Genomic DNA, 19,702 nt, shown 5'->3' with positions numbered 1-19,702 from the left:
TGTGTGTGTGTGTGTGTGTGTGTGTGTGTGTGTGTGTGTTTTTTGAAAGAAGTCTTACTGTGTTGCCCCTGTTAGTCTCAAACTCCTGGTGTCAAGTGATCCCCTACTGTGGCCTCCAAAAATGCTGAAATTACAGGTGTGAGCTACTGTGCCTGGCCAGCCTCTTCGTAATATTTTAAATCCTAGATGCAAAAATTGAAATAGAACTGAAAAAGTACAGAGTTTGAGTTTTAAGTGTTAAGTTTTAAAGGTTGTGGAGGTTTAGGTAAGAGGAGGAATAAGTAATCTAGGGTACAGGTAAAAAGCCTGTATAATGTCAGGGAGGTGTAGGATTGTATAGTATGTTTTGGGAATTTCTAGCAGATAGGAATGGTTGGAGAGAAAGGTGATTTAGAAGAATGGCAGTTGATTCTTTACCAGATTGAGGAGGATCTTACAGTATTTTTTTTTTTTTTGAAAAAGTTAATGTAATTTGTGTCATGAAAACAAGTTTTAGTAATATAAATTATATAAATAAGCTCTTTCAGATTTCCTACACCTATAACATACACAATTTCTTCCTCATTTGAAAATCACTGAAATTTGAACTGAGAGCTGGTAAGATCACTTTAGCATGTATTAGAAATTGCACTGTTGGCATTGTAAGAGTTAGATTTGAAGGAAAGATAGACTGATAGTAAGACCACCAATTGAGAAACTGTTATAAAAGTCCAGACCAAAGGTAATGGGTGCCTGAAGTAGAGCAATGTCATTTGGAACAGAGTAAGAGGACCAGGTACATGTTTCAACATGTTTAGGAGGCATTCTTGTTTGGACAGGCTCCACCAATTCCTTTAAAACTGAAGCCTGATTACTGGAGTGACAAACTACAGAAAGAAGCAGAAGCGTTTGCTTATTATCGCCGGACACACACTGCCAATGAGCGGCGGCGGCGTGGTGAAATGAGGGATCTCTTTGAGAAATTAAAGATCACATTGGGATTACTTCATTCTTCCAAGGTTTCCAAAAGTCACATTCTTACTCGAGTAAGTGTTCTGTGTAAAGTACAATAACAGCTTGACTAAGAGATTGTTACAGATGATATGAGAAAGGGAATCCATGGACATATAAGGGAGATTGAAATAGAGCTACTTAAAACTAACAGTTGAATATGAACTAAATGAATGTCCAGTAAATCCCTTGGGGGAATATCATTATGCGAAATCACAGTAGCTTGTCACTGAAAGTCAGGTTCTTATTTGGCACAGCTATCCTTTCTTCAGATGGAGTCAGAAACTCTGGTTAGCCACATTGACCACATTCTCTTTACATTGGTGTTCTTGATAGCACTTAGTACAGGTTATCAGAGCGTAAAGCACAGCATGAGTGATATTTTAATACACTTAACAGTTGACAGTCATTTTAGAAGAAAATCTGAAATATTCAAGGGAGTAGAAGTTTTAACTTTGCATGTGGAATATCTAAAGTAATTTCATTTAAATTGTTTTTAAGTAGAAGTTGGAGGAATACTGGATAAGCATTCATATCCCTCTAGAGGAAAGTTATTTCGACCAGATTTTGATTAGACTAGGAGATGATCTTAAGGTTGATTATTAAAATCTAAGCAAAGCACAAGTGTTTTGTATCTCCTCACAGTAGTGGAATGCCTACTACCATTCAGTGATGCTTGTTGGAAATAATCATGGTCACATTCCTTAAAAGTGTAAGCCAGAAACCCTCTTACAGTTTAACAAAAAATAATTTCTGAAACATCAATTATTAATGGAATTTAAAAATTCTTTTAAGATACTAGATTAAGTTTTTTTTAATTAGAGAAATTGTGTAGGCCTTACCTCTGTTTAAAGAAAGAGTGGATCAATTTTCAATAATATTGCTATTTCTATTTTAGGCATTCAGTGAAATTCAGGGACTAACAGATCAGGCAGACAAGTTGATAGGACAGAAAAATCTCCTGACTCGGAAACGGAATATTCTCATACGAAAAGTATCCTCTCTTTCAGGTGAGACAAGTCAATAATCTCTGGTAAAGAGCATACAGTTTTAGCAAGGAGGAGTCCTCAGTAGATCTTTCAGATACTACTAAATTGAAGTCTTGGCTCCCAGAGTTTACAGCACAGTTGTCCTTTGTCTGGGTGGGATTGTTTCTTTTGAAATGTAATCACCTTACTTTCCATAGTTTTCGGAATGTAGTTAAAGCAACTGGATTTCTGTTTCTCATTATGTGGGATAATGCAGAAAGTGATAATGTATATCTGTAATTCTCTTGTAGGTAAGACAGAAGAAGTGGTCCTGAAGAAGCTAGAGTATATTTATGCAAAACAGCAAGCACTAGAGGCACAAAAAAGAAAAAAGAAGATGGGATCAGATGAGTTCGACATGTCTCCCAGAATTAGCAAACAGCAGGAAGGATCTTCTGCATCATCTGTAGATCTTGGACAGATGTTTATAAATAACAGAAAGGGGAAACCTTTGATTCTTTCTAGAAAAAAAGACCAGGCCACAGGTAGGAGGGACATTCGTTGCTTCCCTTAATGTAGATGAGTATCAGTTGACTTTAATGGACCGCCCATCCTCTCTTGTCCACAGTTTTTTTTTTTTTTTTTTTTTAAGACAGAGTCTCTGTTGCCCAGGCTGGAGTGCAATGGTGTGATCTCAGCTCACCACAGCCTCCTTCTCCCAGGTTCAAGCAAATTCTCCTGCCTCAGCCTCTCGAGTAGCTGGGATTCCAGGCATGTGCTACTACATCTGGCTAATTTTATATTTTTCTTTTTTTTTTTTTTTTTGAGATGGAGTTTCACTCTTGTTACCCAGGCTGGGGTGTTTCTCCATATTGGTCATGCTAATTTCACACTCATAACCTCAGGTGATCCGCCTGCCTCTGCCTCCCAAAGGGCTGAGATTACAGGTGTGAACCACTGCACCTGGCTTTTGTTGTCTGTTTGTTCCCCCCGCACCACCCCCCGCCCTGGCCTGAGACGGCTCTGTTGCCCAGGCTGGAGTGCAGTGATGTGATTTCAGCTCACTGCAACCTCCACCTCCCGGGTTCAAGTGATGATTATACTGCTTCAGCTTCCTGAGTAGCTGGGACTACAGGCATGCACCACCATGCCCGGCTAATTTTTTTATTTTTAGTAGAGACGGGGTTTTGCCATATTGGCCAGGCTGGTCTTGAACTCCTGCCTCAAGTGATCTGCCCACCTCGGCCTCCCAAAGTGCTGGGATTACAGGTGTGAGCCACCTCGCCCAGCAAACAGTTTTATTTTTAATTAAATGAATTAAAGATAGGTTGTATAAAAATAGAATATTAACTACTTTAGATTTTGATTTTTTTGGTTGTAATACACAGTCATGCAAATCCTGAGAAGTTACTAATCCTGGTAACATATAAGTCTATAGTCATGTATTTTATTTTTATTTATTTATTTTTGAGACAGAGTCTTGGTCTGTTGCCAGGCTGTAGTGCAATGGCATGATCTCAGTTCACTGCAACCTCTGCCTCCTGGGTTCAAGTGATATATATATATATATATATTTTTTTTTTTTTTTTTTTTTTTTTTGGTGGTGGTGGTGGTGGTTGTTGTTGTAGAGATGGAGGTGGGGTCTCACCATGTTGCTCAGGTTGGTTTTGAACTCCTGGACTCAAGTGATCTGCCTGCCCCAGCCTTCCAGAGTGCTGGAATTATAGGCACGAGCCACCACATACACAGCTGAATGCCTTTTATCTATAACTAATTTCTGATCTTTCTTGCAGAAAATACCTCACCCTCGAACACTCCACACACCTCTGCCAACCTTGTGATGACTCCACAAGGGCAATTGCTCACCCTAAAAGGTCCTCTATTCTCAGGACCAGTGGTAACTGTTTCTCCTGATCTCTTAGAATCTGATCTTAAGCCTCAAGTTGCCAGTAGTGCTATGGCTCAGCCAGGTATGTTGTAAGTGTTGTCCTCTATGGGAAGTGATAAAAGTATCCCTGGTGTCTCACAGTGACCAAGGAAGCCTTTGAATGTGTTCTGTAATGATAAAGAGCTATTTTGTTGGCATTTGCCTTGGTAGGAGGTGGCCCTCTTTTTAGAACATATTTGGCTTGAGCTGTGGTACTGTTTGGTGTGTTTTACACCTGGTTTTGGGAACCATTTTGTGAAATCTGGTGATTTTTAAGTAGAATAATCAGAAAGATGTCAGAGTGAAAGGAAGATGTTAAATGATCATGGTCTTAGGTCTTGGTATTGATAAATATTTGTCAGTTTTTGGGGCAAAGGGTAAAGTTGAAAGAGAAGCCCCACTTGGGTGATCAGGTTCCAGGCACCTATATTTCTACTAAGGTAAAAGGGTCTCTCTTTAGTAATATTAAAATCCTAGTTACTTTATTGCCATTGCCAGCCAAAAGTTCCTTGTCTCTACCTTTTGCCCACCTCACTCTGGAGGACTCATCTTTTTCTGGTTCCCATGCTGCCTCTAGAGCTTAAGAATCAAAATGCATTTCTGCCTTAGGACAATAATTAACTTGGGGAGCATTTCTATAAAATAATTAAATGGAGCTTTAAAAAGTGATGGAAAGAGCGTTTTGGTTGGATTTTACTTGAGTTTTTTCTTGTTAGGTCAGTAATTTGAAGAACTGATATTTCTTTCATCTTGTTGATAAAAGTAGACTACTGCCGAGTTTAGAGTACAACTCCCTAAGATGGTCATATGGTATGACACAGAGAGAGAGGTGTTAGCACTGTAGATCTAAATGAATTTTTCTTTTAATTTTTGTTTTTCAGAAAATGACGACTTATTTATGATGCCACGAATTGTTAATGTGACATCACTGGCTACAGAGGGAGGTTTGATAGATATGGGTGGCAGCAAATATCCTCATGAAGTTCCTGATGGCAAGCCATCTGACCATCTGAAAGACACTGTCAGGAATGAAGATAACTCCTTAGGGAATAAGGGTAGAATCTCTTCCAGAGGAAACAGAGATGGCAGAGTCACGTTGGGTCCATCGCAGGTTTTTTTGGCAAACAAAGATTCTGGTTATCCACAAATAGTTGATGTTTCCAGTATGCAGGAAGCACAAGAGTTCTTACCTAAAAAGATCTCTGGTGATAGGAGAGGGATTCAGTATAAATGGAAAGAGAGTGAATTGAGAGGGGAGAGAGTGAAGTCAAAGGAGTCTTCATTTCATAAATTAAAGATAAAAGATCTCAAGGACTCAAGCATAGAGATGGAACTGAGGAAAGTAACATCAGCTATAGAGGAAGCAGCTCTTGATCCCAGTGAACTGCTAACTAATATGGAAGATGAGGATGATACTGATGAGACACTGACTTCACTGCTCAATGAAATTGCCTTTCTTAATCAACAACTAAATGATGACTCTGTTAGCCTGGCTGAACTACCCAGCTCTGTGGATACAGAGTTCCCAGGGGATGCTCGGCAGGCTTTTATCAGTAAGGTTCCTCCTGGAAACAGAGCAACTTTCCAGATTGAGCACTTGGGAACTGGTTTGAAAGAGTTGCCTGATGTTCAAGGGGAGAGTGACTCCATCAGTCCCCTCCTCTTGCACTTAGAAGATGATGACTTTTCTGAGAATGAAAAACAACTTGCAGAACCAGCCTCTGAGCCAGATGTCCTTAAGATTGTTATTGACTCTGAAATAAAGGATTCCCTCCTTTCCAACAAAAAAGATACTGATGGAGGGAAGAATACTTCCCTCCCTGCAGAGCCTGAAAGTGTGTCTTCACCCCCGATCCTGCACATGAAGACTGGCCTGGAGAACAGCAACAGCACAGATACTTTGTGGAGGCCTATGCCAAAGCTGGCCCCTCTAGGTTTAAAAGTAGCTAATCCTTCCAGTGATGTAGATGGTCAGAATCTCAAAGTGATGCCTTGTTTGGCACCTATAGCTGCCAAAGTTGGGTCAGTTGGACACAAAATGAACTTAACAGGGAATGACCAGGAAGGCCGGGAAAGCAAGGTGATGCCTACATTGGCACCTGTTATAGCTAAATTGGGCAACTTGGGGGCTTCACCAGGTTCTGCAGGGAAATGAACTTACTTGTCCTTGAGCAGAAGCCAGGCTGTAAGGGGAAATTGATTTCACCTCCTTTCTCTGCAGGTATCTGTTTATTTGTGTCTTGGAACTTGGATCCTTGACTTCAATGATGCAGTGGATAATGATGGAGAAAGGGGGTAGGGTGCTGACCCTGGTATAAGAAGTACTCTGAAATTCTGATCATGTTAAAATGTGTTACCTCACTTGTGGTGCTGGGTCCCCTCATCCTCTCTAAGAAGATGTGATCCATTGCTGAACACGAGGTGCCCCTCTTACCCAAGGAATTTATAACAAGACTCTGGCCCCACAGTGGTTTCTAATTCTTACCCCCAAGAGAAAGAGCTGTTTGCAACTTTGGAGTTGCTGTGGACTGAACTACAACTCGGAGCTGTTGGATTAAGTCTGAAATCTAAGGAATGTGATGGACTTGTGCAAAGGGATCCAGAAGAGATACTTTTTAGTTGATGTTTAAAGAATAGGGAGAGAGAGGATGGGTACCATGGAATACCAAAGTGAAGGACTTTGTGTCATTCAGCAAAATTTTCTTTTTTCATATCCCAAGTAGCTCCCATTCCGTCACCTTTGCAACCAGAATTAACAAATTCAAGCCTCCGGTAAAGTAGGGATGCTTTTAACTTTTATTATTAAGGTAATTATTTTGAGATCTTAAAAAAATAGTAGTTCTCCCTTATTTTTGTGGGTATTGAAAAGATCATTTAACATTACCAGGGAATTTTACTGGGAATATATATTTTGGAGGTAGGCATAGAAGGAGCCCTACCTCTTCCACAGGTTGTATCAGTCAGGAGACAGCTAAAATAAAATGCATTATCTCCCCAGACCAGAGACAGTGGCCAAAATAAAAAATCGTGGGGCTGGAAATTTCCCAAATCAAACCAGCCTCCTGGTGCTTGAAGGTTTCATTCACTATTACCTTCACAGGATGTAAAGAAAAGTCACAGTAGGCACTCTTTACCAGGGAAATAAGGCAGTATTTGAATCACAAGATATATTTTTTATCTGCAACCATGGGTTCAATGATCTGTAGAGCTTTTTCACTCATTAGCTGTCAGGATATGAAGGACTGACAGTCTGTAAAGATAAAGATATTTATATTTTTGTATAGTTGTTTTCATAGATTTCTCAAAGGCTGAAGTTTTCAACCCAGAAGATGAGATTTGTATTGAGTATAGAAATGATGTTTCCTATCTAGTTTGTAAATAATCATGGTGCACTTGAGGGGTCTCGTGGAAACTCCTGGGGGCAAGAATCACTATTCTGAAACTGTATAGACTGGGATTTAGCTGCTGCATTTTGCCTTTCTTAAATAATTATATTTTGGAATGTAACCCCTGTTCTGTCTTCATTGACAGGATTTGCTTGTGTTGTTAAAACACTAACACAAGAGCTTCCAGTGCCTGGGCCGTGCCTAGGTGATGCTATTTCTTCTATATCTCCTGTCTTCTTTATCCCAAATCCCACTCAGCATATCTTCAGACCTAGGTTGTGAGACCAACTTTGGATTGGATCTAGCCAGTGAATTATTATTTCCATGGTTGGTTCCCTTTCTGTTAACTCTGGTTATCAACAGATTGAAAACAGTGGAAAAACTTCCTCTGCAAATTGCAGTGGGGGCAAATTCTTGTTGGTTTTGTGCTGCTTGCCTTTCTTATCTGCTCATCAGCACTCAACCTTCCCTCCTCTACAGCTTAGGAAAGAAGCTTGAAGTTGGTAAAGAGTGCTCCTCAGCTTCTCATTATCCTTCCACTGTTTACCCAGCAGATTTCATTCAATGCCTTAGCCAAGAATCCAGCACCTGCCTCCCCTGCTAATAATTGTCCTTAGAGATGCTAGTACTTTAATCCAGGTATAGCAGTTTCCAATTACTTCCTTGCTTGTCTTTTCCCTATATTTCCTCCTGATATCCCAAGGCTCTTTTTGTGGCTTTTGAGGGTCAGCCAAGGAGCAGGCAAGTGAGTGAACAATCCTCAGGAAAAGAAGGACCATTTTAGCTTAACACTTCCTTTTTTTTTTTTTTTTTTAGAAGAAAATAGTTAAACAGGTAATGATTCTTAATTGGAGATATTTGACTCTTAATGAGATTGTAGGAAGATGGAAATGAGGAATGATTCCAGGCTTTTTAGGGGGAAGGCTGCAGATATCATTCTAACCCCCAATTAGTTCTCAAGACCTCTTAGAACTAGGTGTTGTCAGGGATAAATTGAGGAGGGCTTAGTCTTCAGAACAATCCTACAGTCTTGACAGAAATCTGAATTCTCCAAAAACTCCTACACTTTAACCTTACCCTAGGGGAAACTGATCTATGAATATTACATGTGTGATTATGAAAGGTGAAGTTGAGTGAGAGGAGTTGAGGAACCTGGAAGACAGTGAGCTCTCACCCTAATACTATAAGAAGCATGATCTCAGTAGACCAATAATTCGCCTTTTTATACATCTGTAAATAAATGGAATGTTTTTAAGAATATAATTATGTCAGATTTAGCATTTTCTTTTATATATTAAATATATATATCTTTCCTTTTCTGCTTTCGAAAAGTGACTATTTTTTTAGAAACCTAAGAACAGAAGTTTGGTAATTGAAAGGTAGAATATATAAACCTGAAATAAATCAGTTACAAGAATTAAAGCAGAACTTGGTGTTGGGAGATTTGTGCCAAGTTGGAGTAGAGAATTCTAATTCCCTAAGATATGTTTGAGAGAGGCGCCACTGAAGTAGTTTTATTGTAGGAATCCCTTCCTTTTCTCACAGTTTCTGATACACCATTTCGGGGAGGTTTTTGGTGTTATAATCCTTGTAGCATGTTTTACATGCAGGCTTCAAAATTGTTTACAACCTGATAGCATGTTTTTGTTTTAGAAGACATTCTAAAATCATTTTAGTATCATTATGGCTAAGGCAGTTTACCTGTTAACCTTGGAGAGTAACAGTACACAAACACAGTCCTTTTTTTTTTTGTTTTTTGTTTTTTTTTTTGAGACAGAGTCTCTCGCTCTGCTGCCCAGGATAGAGTACAGTGGCATGATCTTGGCTCACTGGTTCAAGCCTCCCGGGTTCAAGCAATTCTCCTGCCGTAGCCTCCCGAGTAGCTGGGATTACAGGCACACACCACCACACCTGGCTAATTTATGTATTTTTAGTAGAGACAGGGTTTCACTGTGTTGGCCTGACCTCAGGTGATCTGTCCGCCTCAGCCTCCCAAAGTGCTGGGATTACAGGCGTGAGCCACCGTGCCTGGCCACACAAACACAGTCTTAATGGTAGAGGACAGTAGGTTTTCTTAAGGGAAGTTATGTTAAAGAATTTGACAGTTTACAAAAATGTTTAAAGGAATCCTTTTGACATTAACTACTCTTAATCTATTAAGGTCACTAACAGATCAAGTCCAGTTATATAAGCTTCATATGAATGGTTCACTTTGTGTTAATTTTATAGTAAATGCAATTTTTTTCCTGGAGTTATGGATGAAATACTTGATGCTAGCCCCTTCTATAACAAATTTGAAAATGTTTTGAACACAAGAAAGCCAGACAATCCGTCTCTTATTTTGGTTTTAGTGGTTTCGATGATCTTTTTTTCTAACTATACTGGTTGAGCTATTTGAAATGGAATAGGGTGATGCAATTTGAAAATGGGTCTAGAAAATAGTGTCAGCCCTTGTCCCTCACTCCAGAATTAAACAACAGCAACAACAACAAACCATGCACAGCACATTTTCCAGGTGCTTTTATAGAGAATGACTGATAACCAAGAATAGAATACATTTCTTACACAAAACTGTTAGTTTTGAAGAAGGTGCTGTAAGGGCATCACTACTTTATGTCATTGTATTATCACTAATGAAATTTTACATGGACACGAATGTCTAGATGCAGAGAAAATTAAAGCTGAGATATTCAGACTCACTGCCAGCTGGAGGAAAAAAATCAGTTAAAATGCAGTTTTCGAAATAGAGGGAAATGGATAAATACAGCTTTTTATTTGAGGCATAACTGATAATAGACATGACTGAGCTGTTAAACACATAAGTAATATTGAGTAGAATAGTGATGGTGCTGTGTTAAGAGGCTGGGAAGACTAAAGTATGGGATGAGTTGGAAATTTTGAAACACATCTAAACTGCTGAATTCTGTAGTAAACTCTACTGGTAGAAAAGACATTAAGTAGGAAAGCAGTCTTGGAAGCATGGTTTTGAGATTTATCCTGTTTCCAACTGCAGTCATTGATCTCAGCTGTCTCACAGTGCCTTGCATGTAAAGGTGCTCAATAAATATTTGAATTGATGAGCAAATGTTTACTCTAGCCTGTTTTCCAGGATCTTATAATTGTACCTTATTTGCATGTTCCACCTAGAGTGGATTTTAAAATTTGATCTAATGAGTATAGTGCTTAACAGACAACTATATAACATCTATTCCCAGACATCTAGAATTTCAGAAGCTGACAAACACTATGTATAGATACTTAGGACATATAAAAGCAGAATAAAATGTTAAATGGTGTATGGATAATGAAATACGAAGAGTTAACTGCATTTTGGAGGATTGGGATGGCAAGTACAGTCATGTGTGACTTACTGATGGGGATATGTTCTGAGAAATGCACCTTGGGTGGTTGTGTTTTGCAGACATCATAGAGTGTACCATAGTTACACAAACCCATTTAAATGGTGTAGCTTAACCATACACCTAGGCTATAAATCTGTACAGCATGTGTTCATAATTTAATGGGATCATGTGATCATTGACTGAAATGTCATTATACAGTGCGTGACTAAATCTGAGTGGAGAAGAGTGAATAATGCTTCTGTTCACATTGGATCTGGGACTGTTACATTCTGAGGAATTCATGAAGAATGGGAATAGCCTATAGCTTTATTCCCATATTGGTATATCAAAGGCAGCATAGTACCTATACAATAAAAGTTGGACTGAATTGTGAATTAAAAATGTGTGGGCCAGGCACACTGGGTCACGCCTGTAGTTCCAACACTTTGGGAGGCCAAGGCAGGTGAATTAAGAGGTCAGGAATTCCAGACCAGCCTGGCCAAAATGGTGAAACCCCGTCTCTACTAAAAATACAAAAATTAGCAGGGCATGGTGGCACATACCTTTAATCCCAGCTATTCAGGAGGCTGAGGTAGAAGTGCTTGAACCAGGGAGTCAGAGGTTGCAGTGAGCTGAGGTGGCACCACTGCACTCCAGCCTGGTGAAAGAGCGAGACTCCATCTCAAAAACAAAACAACAAAAAAGTGTGGTTTGGGCCTCTGACTGGAAACCCAGATTCCAGACTTAAGACAACCTCATTACACTGCTTTCAGTTTTTCATGTAGGTCATCTTAAGGAAAGTAGGAGTTTGGATTTGCCTTCCAGCTTCAGTTGAGGGTATTAGGGGAATGTTTTTTGTAAGGGGATAAACTACGGTTGCTTTGGATAAGAAATGACTGATGATACTTGGTAAACTGTTTACCTGGCCATGAGTGATTAGGTGAGAAAACCATTAGTAGACACCAAAAACCGTTAGTGGACAGCTCTTGTGGGCACATTTTTACTCTAGTTTCATGGATGGAGATGGCAATTGCCATGGTCTGCAGCATACAAGTAAAGACACCAGGTGGCACCATTTATTAGCTTTTACTCCCATGGAGAGGTCAAATCATGTACTAACAAGGGGTTGAGAGAACCAACGATCTCTTGCATATTGTAGCTAATGGTTCTTGCCTTTTTCCTCCAGATTTGGGAAATACATTTGAAAATCGCATTTTATGTTTCATAATATTTGCAGTGCATGATTGAAGGGAAGAAGGCCACATGCTATTGTTGGTCTTCCAGAAGCTGACATCCATCATCTCCATGTCAACTTGTGAGCTTTACAAATCTCATTTTTAGTATGTGGCTACAGTATACACAAGCACATATTTGCTTTGTCACTTGGCTGTACAAGGCTCACCATTGTACACAAGCAGTGAATTTAGGGGTTCTTCCCTCTTGCTAACACATGTCATCTCAGGGCTTCAAAAGATCCGGATAGGGTGAGACAGATACACCAGTGTACTATGTCCCTTGGGTCCCTTGTCTTAGGCTTTTTCATAAGGTCTAATAATTCCTTAGAGGTTCCTCCCTCTTGTTGACACACGTCATCTCCACAGGGTTTCGAAAGATCTGGATAGGGTGAGACGGACACACCAGTGTACTATTTATTCCCTTGGGGTCCAAGTCTGGCTTGAGGTAATTTCTTAAAGTAGTAAAGTGAAGAATACTCAGGAAATACATACTGTATGCAGCATTTCCGTGTATTCCCTGTTTCCCCCGCCATGAATTAGAAAAACTACCCCTCGACGTAGTATCAGCAAGCTTGACAGTTACCTCATCAAGGAACATCCTTGGAAAAAGGATTCACAACTAAATTTTGACAGGAACAAGGAAAAAGATCTGGAGCAACGAAGTCCTGGTCAGCTTTAGTTGGAGCACAGTGGGATTTCGGAGGCTAAAAAAACCGTGAAATCTACAGTATATCCTATAGCACATACACTTGTCTTCTCTCTTACCCCGCACGCCCAAAGCTCTGTTCAAGGCCACCCTTTCCCCTTTCATTATGACAAATCAGGTTGCGTAGTGCAAAACATTGTTCTTAGCAATTGAATTGCGTTACTCAGAATAATCCTTTCCACGTTGAGTCAACGTACCGCACGGGCTGCGAGCAGAAACTATTCCAACCGCTTTAAATCTCGACACTTATGGTCGCTAGGAGCACAGCTTTTAGGCTGTAGTTCAGTCTTCTAATTCTGAGCTAGGAGTTTCTGCTACGGGCCCTCAGGCCTATCAAATGCCAACCTTAACACCATGGAGGCGTGGTTATCGTCGAGGGGCTCTGGGAAGTGCAGTTCTTTGGGGACCAGGCCTGATAATACCATAAAAGGCTTGGTTCTCTCAATTCTGAAGCAATGTTCTGTTGACCTTCCTTTAAAAGCGGTACTCGCAATTGTACGGATTCCGTGGTTCTCTAGTCCCAAGTCGTCTGCTTCCTGGGCCCTTTCATTGGCTCCGCCCCGTAAACCTTGCTCGTCTACTCTGGAAACGCCCTCTTGGCTACAGGCCGCTCCCCTCGCGTCGGCTCCGCCCATCTGGCACGTATCTTGGCCCAAGCGGTAGTTCGCGTTTTGAGCCACTCGTGCCACCATAGCTCCTGCTGATGCCTCTACTGCTGCACCTACCGCGGCGGAGCTGAAATTGTCGAGCGCGATGCCCGAGGGCGCTGTGAGCGTGGTGGCCCTCGCTCGCCCGGGCTGGTGAGGCTGGGCCCGAACGGGGGCGCTGACGAGTAGCAGGGGCTTCAGAGGCGGGTGAAAGATAAAGGTTCAGAGCCGCTGTGGAGGGCAGAGAGCGAGCTTTGGAGGATAGGGGGTGGGGAGGGAGGCTCCCGTGGCAGAACGAGTTGCTGGACTACGTCCCCGCTGCCGCTAGCGCAGGTGCCCTGGCCTCCTGTTGAAATCCCTGGTGGTCTCGGCGGTCTCCTCCCTTGGACACTACAGTTGCCATGGGAACAGTTGGGCATTAACGGGAACCAGATAGTCCACGAGACTAACTAGGGCCCATCCCATCCATTTCGCCAGTTAGATGCCTCTGGCGGGCGTGGGCCTGGCGTTTCTTCGTGGCTTAGGATTTTGTCCCCCTTTTTTGTGAGCCTTTCCTTCCAACGTTGTAAAAAACTATGCAGGGCTCGAAGGTGGGAATGAGGGGAAAGGTGAGAGCAATACCTAGAGATAAAAGCCGCAGACTTCGCTAGGTAGAAGGTAAGACTCTGATAGTAAGGTGGCTTCTGCCATCGCAGGTCAGTGAGAGGGCATATTCGGAAGCCCTGTGGCTTGGGAAGACAGTGCCGCTTTTGAGACAAGACCCAGGACTGGGCCAGGGACTGTCCCAACGGGTTTCTCATAATGGCTGTGGAAGGGTCAACCATTACCAGCCGGCTCAGGAATCTGCTGAGATCTCCTTCCATCAAACTACGCAGGAGCAAGCCAGGAAACCGACGAGAGGACCTCAGCTCCAAGGTAAGTCCTGGTGGGAGCCATCTCTTTCCAAACCGACCCTCTCCTGCTCCATGTTCCTCTTTAACTTTCCTGTTTATTGGGAAAGAAGATAACTAGAAGGTCTTGTTGACTCCAAAGGATCACATGTGATCTCTGCGGTCAATGATTTGGTTTTAGGTTGAAGGAAAAAGCAGCAGGGGTGGCCATGCTGAGATTCATCCATGAGAAGAGGTGAATAGGAGGAAGGCCACCTGGCCTTCCTAGGTTCAGTTGTGGGCTTACCACCTGGGTTCAATTGTGGTCAAACTATACACTAAGCATGTGCTTGGGAAGCCAGTTGATATGCTATGACTCAGTTTCCCTTCTTGGGAGAGGACAGTAGGAACACATACCTCGTGAAGGGCTAAGCTGTGACTAATGTAGCTGCAGGTGTTAATGTAACAGCTGGGGTTATGTAAGACTGTAGTGGCAGAAAGAAATATGCCAAAACACCTAGTCGGAGGAATTGGCTTGGTAATTGCTCTTGCCCAGGGTCAAAACAAATTTTTTTTTGTCTCTTCAAGAGGCATCTTGGCTTCCTAGGATTGATTACACTCAAGAAGCCAGATATCTGTCAGCTAAACAGTTCGGGATGGTCCTTGAGCATTGCTTATCTCATTCATTATATGCCAAGAGCCACATCCCACTCCACTGCAGATGATCCTCACAGGCAAAGTTCCTTTCCATCCTTTCACTTGTCTGGGTTTTGTTCTTTATGTTTTTTTCAACTAAATGAACCCCAGAATTTTGGGAATCCTGAAGTAGACTACATTTATTTAAACCCTTGAGGAAATCCAGGGCTTTATTCCCACAGGATCAGATCAGATTTTGTGTCTTATTAGTAGCCTGTAAACACAATAGCCTTGTGTGGTACAAGATTGTTACAGGGAGAGGCATTTGAGACCACAGCATGTTATTGCTTTGTCTGTAACCCTTCAATGATGAGTAAATCCCATGAGGAGTGATTTAGAATGCCACTGTACAAATGGCAGGATTTTGGGACGACTGAGCTCAGCTCTGTATTCCGTAGCAGAACCTTGATTGGATGTGGTAAGAATGTGAACAGCTTTCCTGTATATTTCAGCAGAAGTTATACTGAATCACAGTTTGCTAGAAGGTTCTGTGATGGTGGACATTGTGACCCTTCCAAGGTCTCTTATTAATCATTGTTTCTATTCTCCTGAGGCAGGCAAATAAGCCTGAAACATAGAAATTGTCTTAGATATGACTCTGTTCATTCTTACTGCTGCAAGTGCTCTTATTCTTGGCCGGTAACTTGGCAGTGACCAGCACTATTAGAGCAGTCTTCTCAATATTTGGCCTCTTTTTCTGGCCAGGAATGGTATAAGTAGTAGAAACATGTAATGAGGGTTTAGCCTTCATTATTAATTCTTAATGTATTGTTGCCATTCTTTAAGACTCCCAATATTATTCATTACTAATGCATTTAACAAGTGTTTATTGAGTGCCTATTCGGTATGCAATAAAGGGGTAAAACATTGCCCTTGCCATCAAAAAATTAAAATATAGTGTGATAAGTACCGCTCTAGAAGTATGCGTAAGTTGTTAATGGAAGCACAGAGGAGGCGACCTAAGTCAGTTCAGGGGAATTAGGAAAGCCTTCACGGAGGAAGGGATGCTTGAAACATGAGTCCTGAGGCAGGTGGAGAAAAGTTCTCCAGGAAAACAGTAGAAAAGGGGCATCCTTGGGAAGACCATTTACCATTCCCTGTTTAAAACAGGAATTCAGTGCTTCAGACTACTTTGAATGACCCTTGAATGGTCCGGCAGCAAAATGACTGGTGCATATCTTTAGTACCCAAAAGAAGTAGCTGTCTTTGTGTGCCCAGGACCCTAGCGATCCTGGACTCCCCACACTCTTAAGTGAAAGGTCTGTGCCTAAGATTATTCTAAAAGCTGCCTTGTGATAATTCTAGTGTATTAAGCTCTGTGAGTTGCTCTAATATGTGGTGGCTGTGGGTAATCATGATAACAGGACATGTGTGATTCATGGATAGCTAATTCTCAAATAAAATTTGAAGACAGAAAGGCACATGCCCCTTTTGGGGGGCAAAGAAGGAAATGTCAGAAAGCCTTTATGCAGCTCTTACTTCAGATGGCCTCCTGCTTTAAATTATACTCTTGCTTCTATCTAAAGTAGCCTTCTCCGTTACACCAGATTCTACACTTATTTTTAGGTCCAATTCCGTATTTGTCAGAGCCACAGGGCTTTCTCTGACTAGCCCCTACCTTGAAACCGGTTTCTTACTGTTCTTTTATGTATGTCTTCATTTCCCAAGGTTGGGGTCATGATCTTTATTTCCTTTACATTGCACCATTTAGGACAGTGTAAGATTGGCAGTAAGTACTTAAAAGAAAATGAGTGAGAGTAAAATAATCAGGAGGAATTATGACCTCTTTAGAAGAGAAGTCAAAACTAGGATTAATAAAATGGTGACAAATAGATAGAGATGCAGCCTGACGAGGTGTGAAGGACATGAGAAAAGAAGTCCACATTTGCAGAAAGCAGCGCTCAGTAAAGACTTCTTAATGCAGGAGAGACCTAGTTAAAAACACGGCTCTACAAGCTGGTGTGAGAGAGCCAGTGGAGTTGGAGATTTAAGTTACAGCAAAGAGAGTAGTTAAGAGCTGAGATTTTTATTAAGCCTTTTCAAAGGGAGGGGAGTCTCTGAAGTAGAATAAATTGGAAAAGAGTAATTTAAAGTTTTATGCTAAATCTGCTTAGTCTTGGTGAAGTGTGACTTGAAGTTACCATTTGTAAATAGCCAAGTTCAAATCCTGTAGACTTGTCAGTTCCTGCCCCTTATCTCTAAGTTGGGGCTGTGTTTTCCTTAAGAAGCAAATGTGTGTGTTTTCTTGGTAGCTAACCCTCCTCCTCTTAAAGCTTCTGAAAGATTTTTATGTGGAGGGAGCTGGGCTTGTTTTCAGTGACAAAGGACAGAAATGGACCAAAGCCCAGCAGGCAAGATTTAAGTTAGGGTTACAAAAGGATTGTCTGAGCTGGAGGGTGCTAGATTGTTAAAAAGTGACTGAAGGAGGTGTTGAGCTCTTCTTCCTCCTTAAGAGTCATTAATCTGATCCAGGTTATATGTTATTCCTTCTGGAAACAATGAGTAAGATGACTTTCTTCTAGCTGGATTTTTTAATTGTAAATCTAATTCTGCTCTCTCTATTCTTTTCCCAAATTTTTTTTCCTGTACAGTTGTGTGGTGGTACTTTGAGCCTTTTAAGAGGTGACTAAGAAGAGTTAGGGTAGGTGGGTTTCATGAAGGAGAAAAAGTGGCAATAATCTAATTTCAGCTTCTGCTCAATGTTTGAGCACATATATGATTTGGTATTGGGGAAGCATACTCATACTCATTTTTTTTTTTTTTTTTGAGGTGAAATTTTGCTCTTGTTGCCCAAGCTGGAGTGCTGTGGCGCGGTCTCAGCTCATTGCAAACTCTGCCTCCCGGATTCAAGTGATTCTCCTGCCTCAGCCTCCTGAGTAACTGGGATTACAGGCACGTGCCACCACGCCTGGCTAATTTTGTATTTTTAGTAGAGACGGGGTTTCTCTATGTTAGTCAGGCTGGTCTCCAACTCCCAGCCTCAGGTGATCCTCCTGCCTTGGCATTTTTTTTTGAGGCAGAGTTTTCATTCTTGTTGCTTAGGCTGGAGTGCAGTGGCGCGATCTCAGCTCACTGCAACCTCCGTCTCCCAGGTTCCAGTGATTCTCCTGCCTCAGCCTCCAGAGTAGTTGGAATTACAGGCGCGTGCCACTACGCTTGGCTGATTTGTTTGTATTTTTAGTAGAGATGGGGTTTCAGCATTTTGGCAAGGCTGGTCTCGAACTCCTGACCTCAGGTGATCTGCTGTCAGCCTCCCAAAGTGCTGGGATTACATGTGTGAGTCACTGTGTTTCGCCGCATACTCTTTTTTTTTTTTTTTTTTTTTTTTTTTTTTGAGACAAAAGTCTTGCCTGTCGCCCAGGCTGGAGTGCAGTGGTGCGATCTTGGCTCACTGCAGCTTCTGCCTCACGGGTTCAAGTGATTCCCTTGCTTCATCCTCCTGAGTAGCTGGGACTACAGATGCTTGCCACCACGCATGGCTAATTTTTGTATTTTTAGTAGAGACGGGGTTTCACCATGTTGGCCAGGATGGTCTCTAGCTCCTGACCTTACGATCCACTCGCCTCAGCCTCCCAAAGTACTGGGATTACAGGCGTGAGCCACTGTGCCCAGCACACATACTCATTTTTAAAGCATTTATGGATCTTGAGCTCCTGCTTGATGGCCCTCAACTTGTGGGAGGAGCACAGAGGGAAGTGAGACATCAGAATATCTGTGCAACATTTAAAAAATATGCATTCCTGGACCCCATCTTAGCTGTATGGAATCAGAACCTTTGGGGGTAGAGTTTGGTAGCTGTGTGTGTATTAAGTTCCACCAGAAGCCCACTGCTGGCAGAGTGTGGTTGCTCACGTCTGTAATCCAAGCACTTTGGAGGCCAAGGCGGGCGGATCACCTGAGGTTAGGAGTTCAGGACCAGCCTAACCAACATGGTGAAACCCCGTCTTAAAAAAAAAAAAAAAAAAAAAGGAAGCCCACTGCTGGTTACAAATCCCTGGCCTTCGGTGCTAGGACCCTGAAATCTATTGGCTTCATACCCAAGTACTCACTGAAGCTTTTTAGAAGTATATAAAGCTGGCCAGGCGGCAGTGGCTCATGCCTATCATCTCAGGACTTTGGGAGGCCGAGGTGGGTGTATCACCTGAGGTCAGGAGTTCGAGACCAGCCTGACCAACATGGTGCAACGCTGTCTCTACTAAAAATCCCAAAAATTAGCTGGGCGTAGGCATAGTGGTGCACTCCTGTAATCCCAGCTACTCAGGAGGCTGAGGCAGGAGAATCGCTTGACCCCAAGAGGTGGAGGTTGCGATGAGCCGAGATCGCACCACTGCACTCTAGCCTGGGCAACAGAATGAGACTCCATCTCAGAAAAAACAACAACAAAAAACAAGTATATAAAGCTAGTCAAGTAAGTGTGCTCTTCTTTTTGAGTAGGGTTTTTGTGGTTTTTTTCCTTGGTTTATTTGTTTTTTTATTCTCTACTGTGACCTCTAGACTGATTGCTCTGAAAACTGCTATGTCGGGGATAGATTTGAGAGAACTACATTGCTGTGGAGCTGATCACTGCCATGTTAACACAGATTAGCAGGAGTTTCTCCTATGGGCAGGATTAGGAAACTTTATGATAATATCCCGGAGCCCAGGCCAGTCTTTCATGTCACTATTCCACTACCCATTTCCCTTTGGACTCACTGGAATCAGTAGTTTTTGTTTGTTTGTTTTGTTTTAAAGAGATGGTGTCTCCCTGTGTTTCCTAGGCTGGACTTAACTCTTGAGCTCAAGTGATCCTCCGCTTTCTTTGTTTCCTTTTTTTTTTTTTTTGAGACCTTTGCTCTGTCATCCAGGTTTCAGTGCAGTGGTGCGATCACAGCTCACTGCACCCTTAAACTTCTGTGCTCAAGCGATCCTCCCACCTCAGCCTCCTGAGTAGATGGGAC

The 19,702-nt window shown here is 42.0% G+C and overlaps 2 protein-coding genes across 21 annotated transcripts in view; both read left to right on the top strand.

Moving 5' to 3' along the window:
* MGA (MAX dimerization protein MGA) overlaps positions 1-8,589 on the top strand; it is a 158,511-nt gene extending 149,922 nt beyond the window's left edge. For 13 of the 17 annotated variants that reach the window (XM_032251209.1, XM_032251222.1, XM_032251211.1 and 10 more), the window contains 5 exons: positions 819-1,025; positions 1,889-2,000; positions 2,270-2,503; positions 3,752-3,928; positions 4,767-8,588. In XM_032251209.1, the coding sequence (XP_032107100.1) occupies positions 819-1,025; positions 1,889-2,000; positions 2,270-2,503; positions 3,752-3,928; positions 4,767-6,040 (2,004 nt within the window). In that variant the 3' untranslated portion in view covers positions 6,041-8,588. Of the gene's footprint in view, positions 1-818; positions 1,026-1,888; positions 2,001-2,269; positions 2,504-3,751; positions 3,929-4,766 lie in introns of all 17 variants that reach the window. The other 4 variants (XM_032251220.1, XM_032251206.1, XM_032251213.1 and 1 more) reach the window with 3 other exon arrangements.
* Positions 8,590-11,262: 2,673 nt separating this feature from the next.
* The window catches only part of MAPKBP1 (mitogen-activated protein kinase binding protein 1), a 53,349-nt gene continuing 44,909 nt past the window's right edge, over positions 11,263-19,702 (top strand). For 3 of the 4 annotated variants that reach the window (XM_032251226.1, XM_032251225.1, XM_032251224.1), the window contains exons 1-2: positions 11,263-13,353; positions 13,896-14,115. In XM_032251226.1, the coding sequence (XP_032107117.1) occupies positions 14,002-14,115 (114 nt within the window). In that variant the 5' untranslated portion in view covers positions 11,263-13,353; positions 13,896-14,001. Of the gene's footprint in view, positions 13,354-13,895; positions 14,116-19,702 lie in introns of those variants that run through there. The other variant, XM_032251228.1, reaches the window with a different exon arrangement.

Source organism: Sapajus apella, unplaced genomic scaffold, assembly GCF_009761245.1.
Source record: "Sapajus apella isolate SASKATOON/1434 unplaced genomic scaffold, GSC_monkey_1.0 scaffold74, whole genome shotgun sequence".
Taxonomy (NCBI): Eukaryota; Metazoa; Chordata; class Mammalia; order Primates; family Cebidae; genus Sapajus; species Sapajus apella.
Note: the sequence above shows the minus strand (reverse complement) of the source record. Positions and strands in the feature narration are given on the sequence as shown.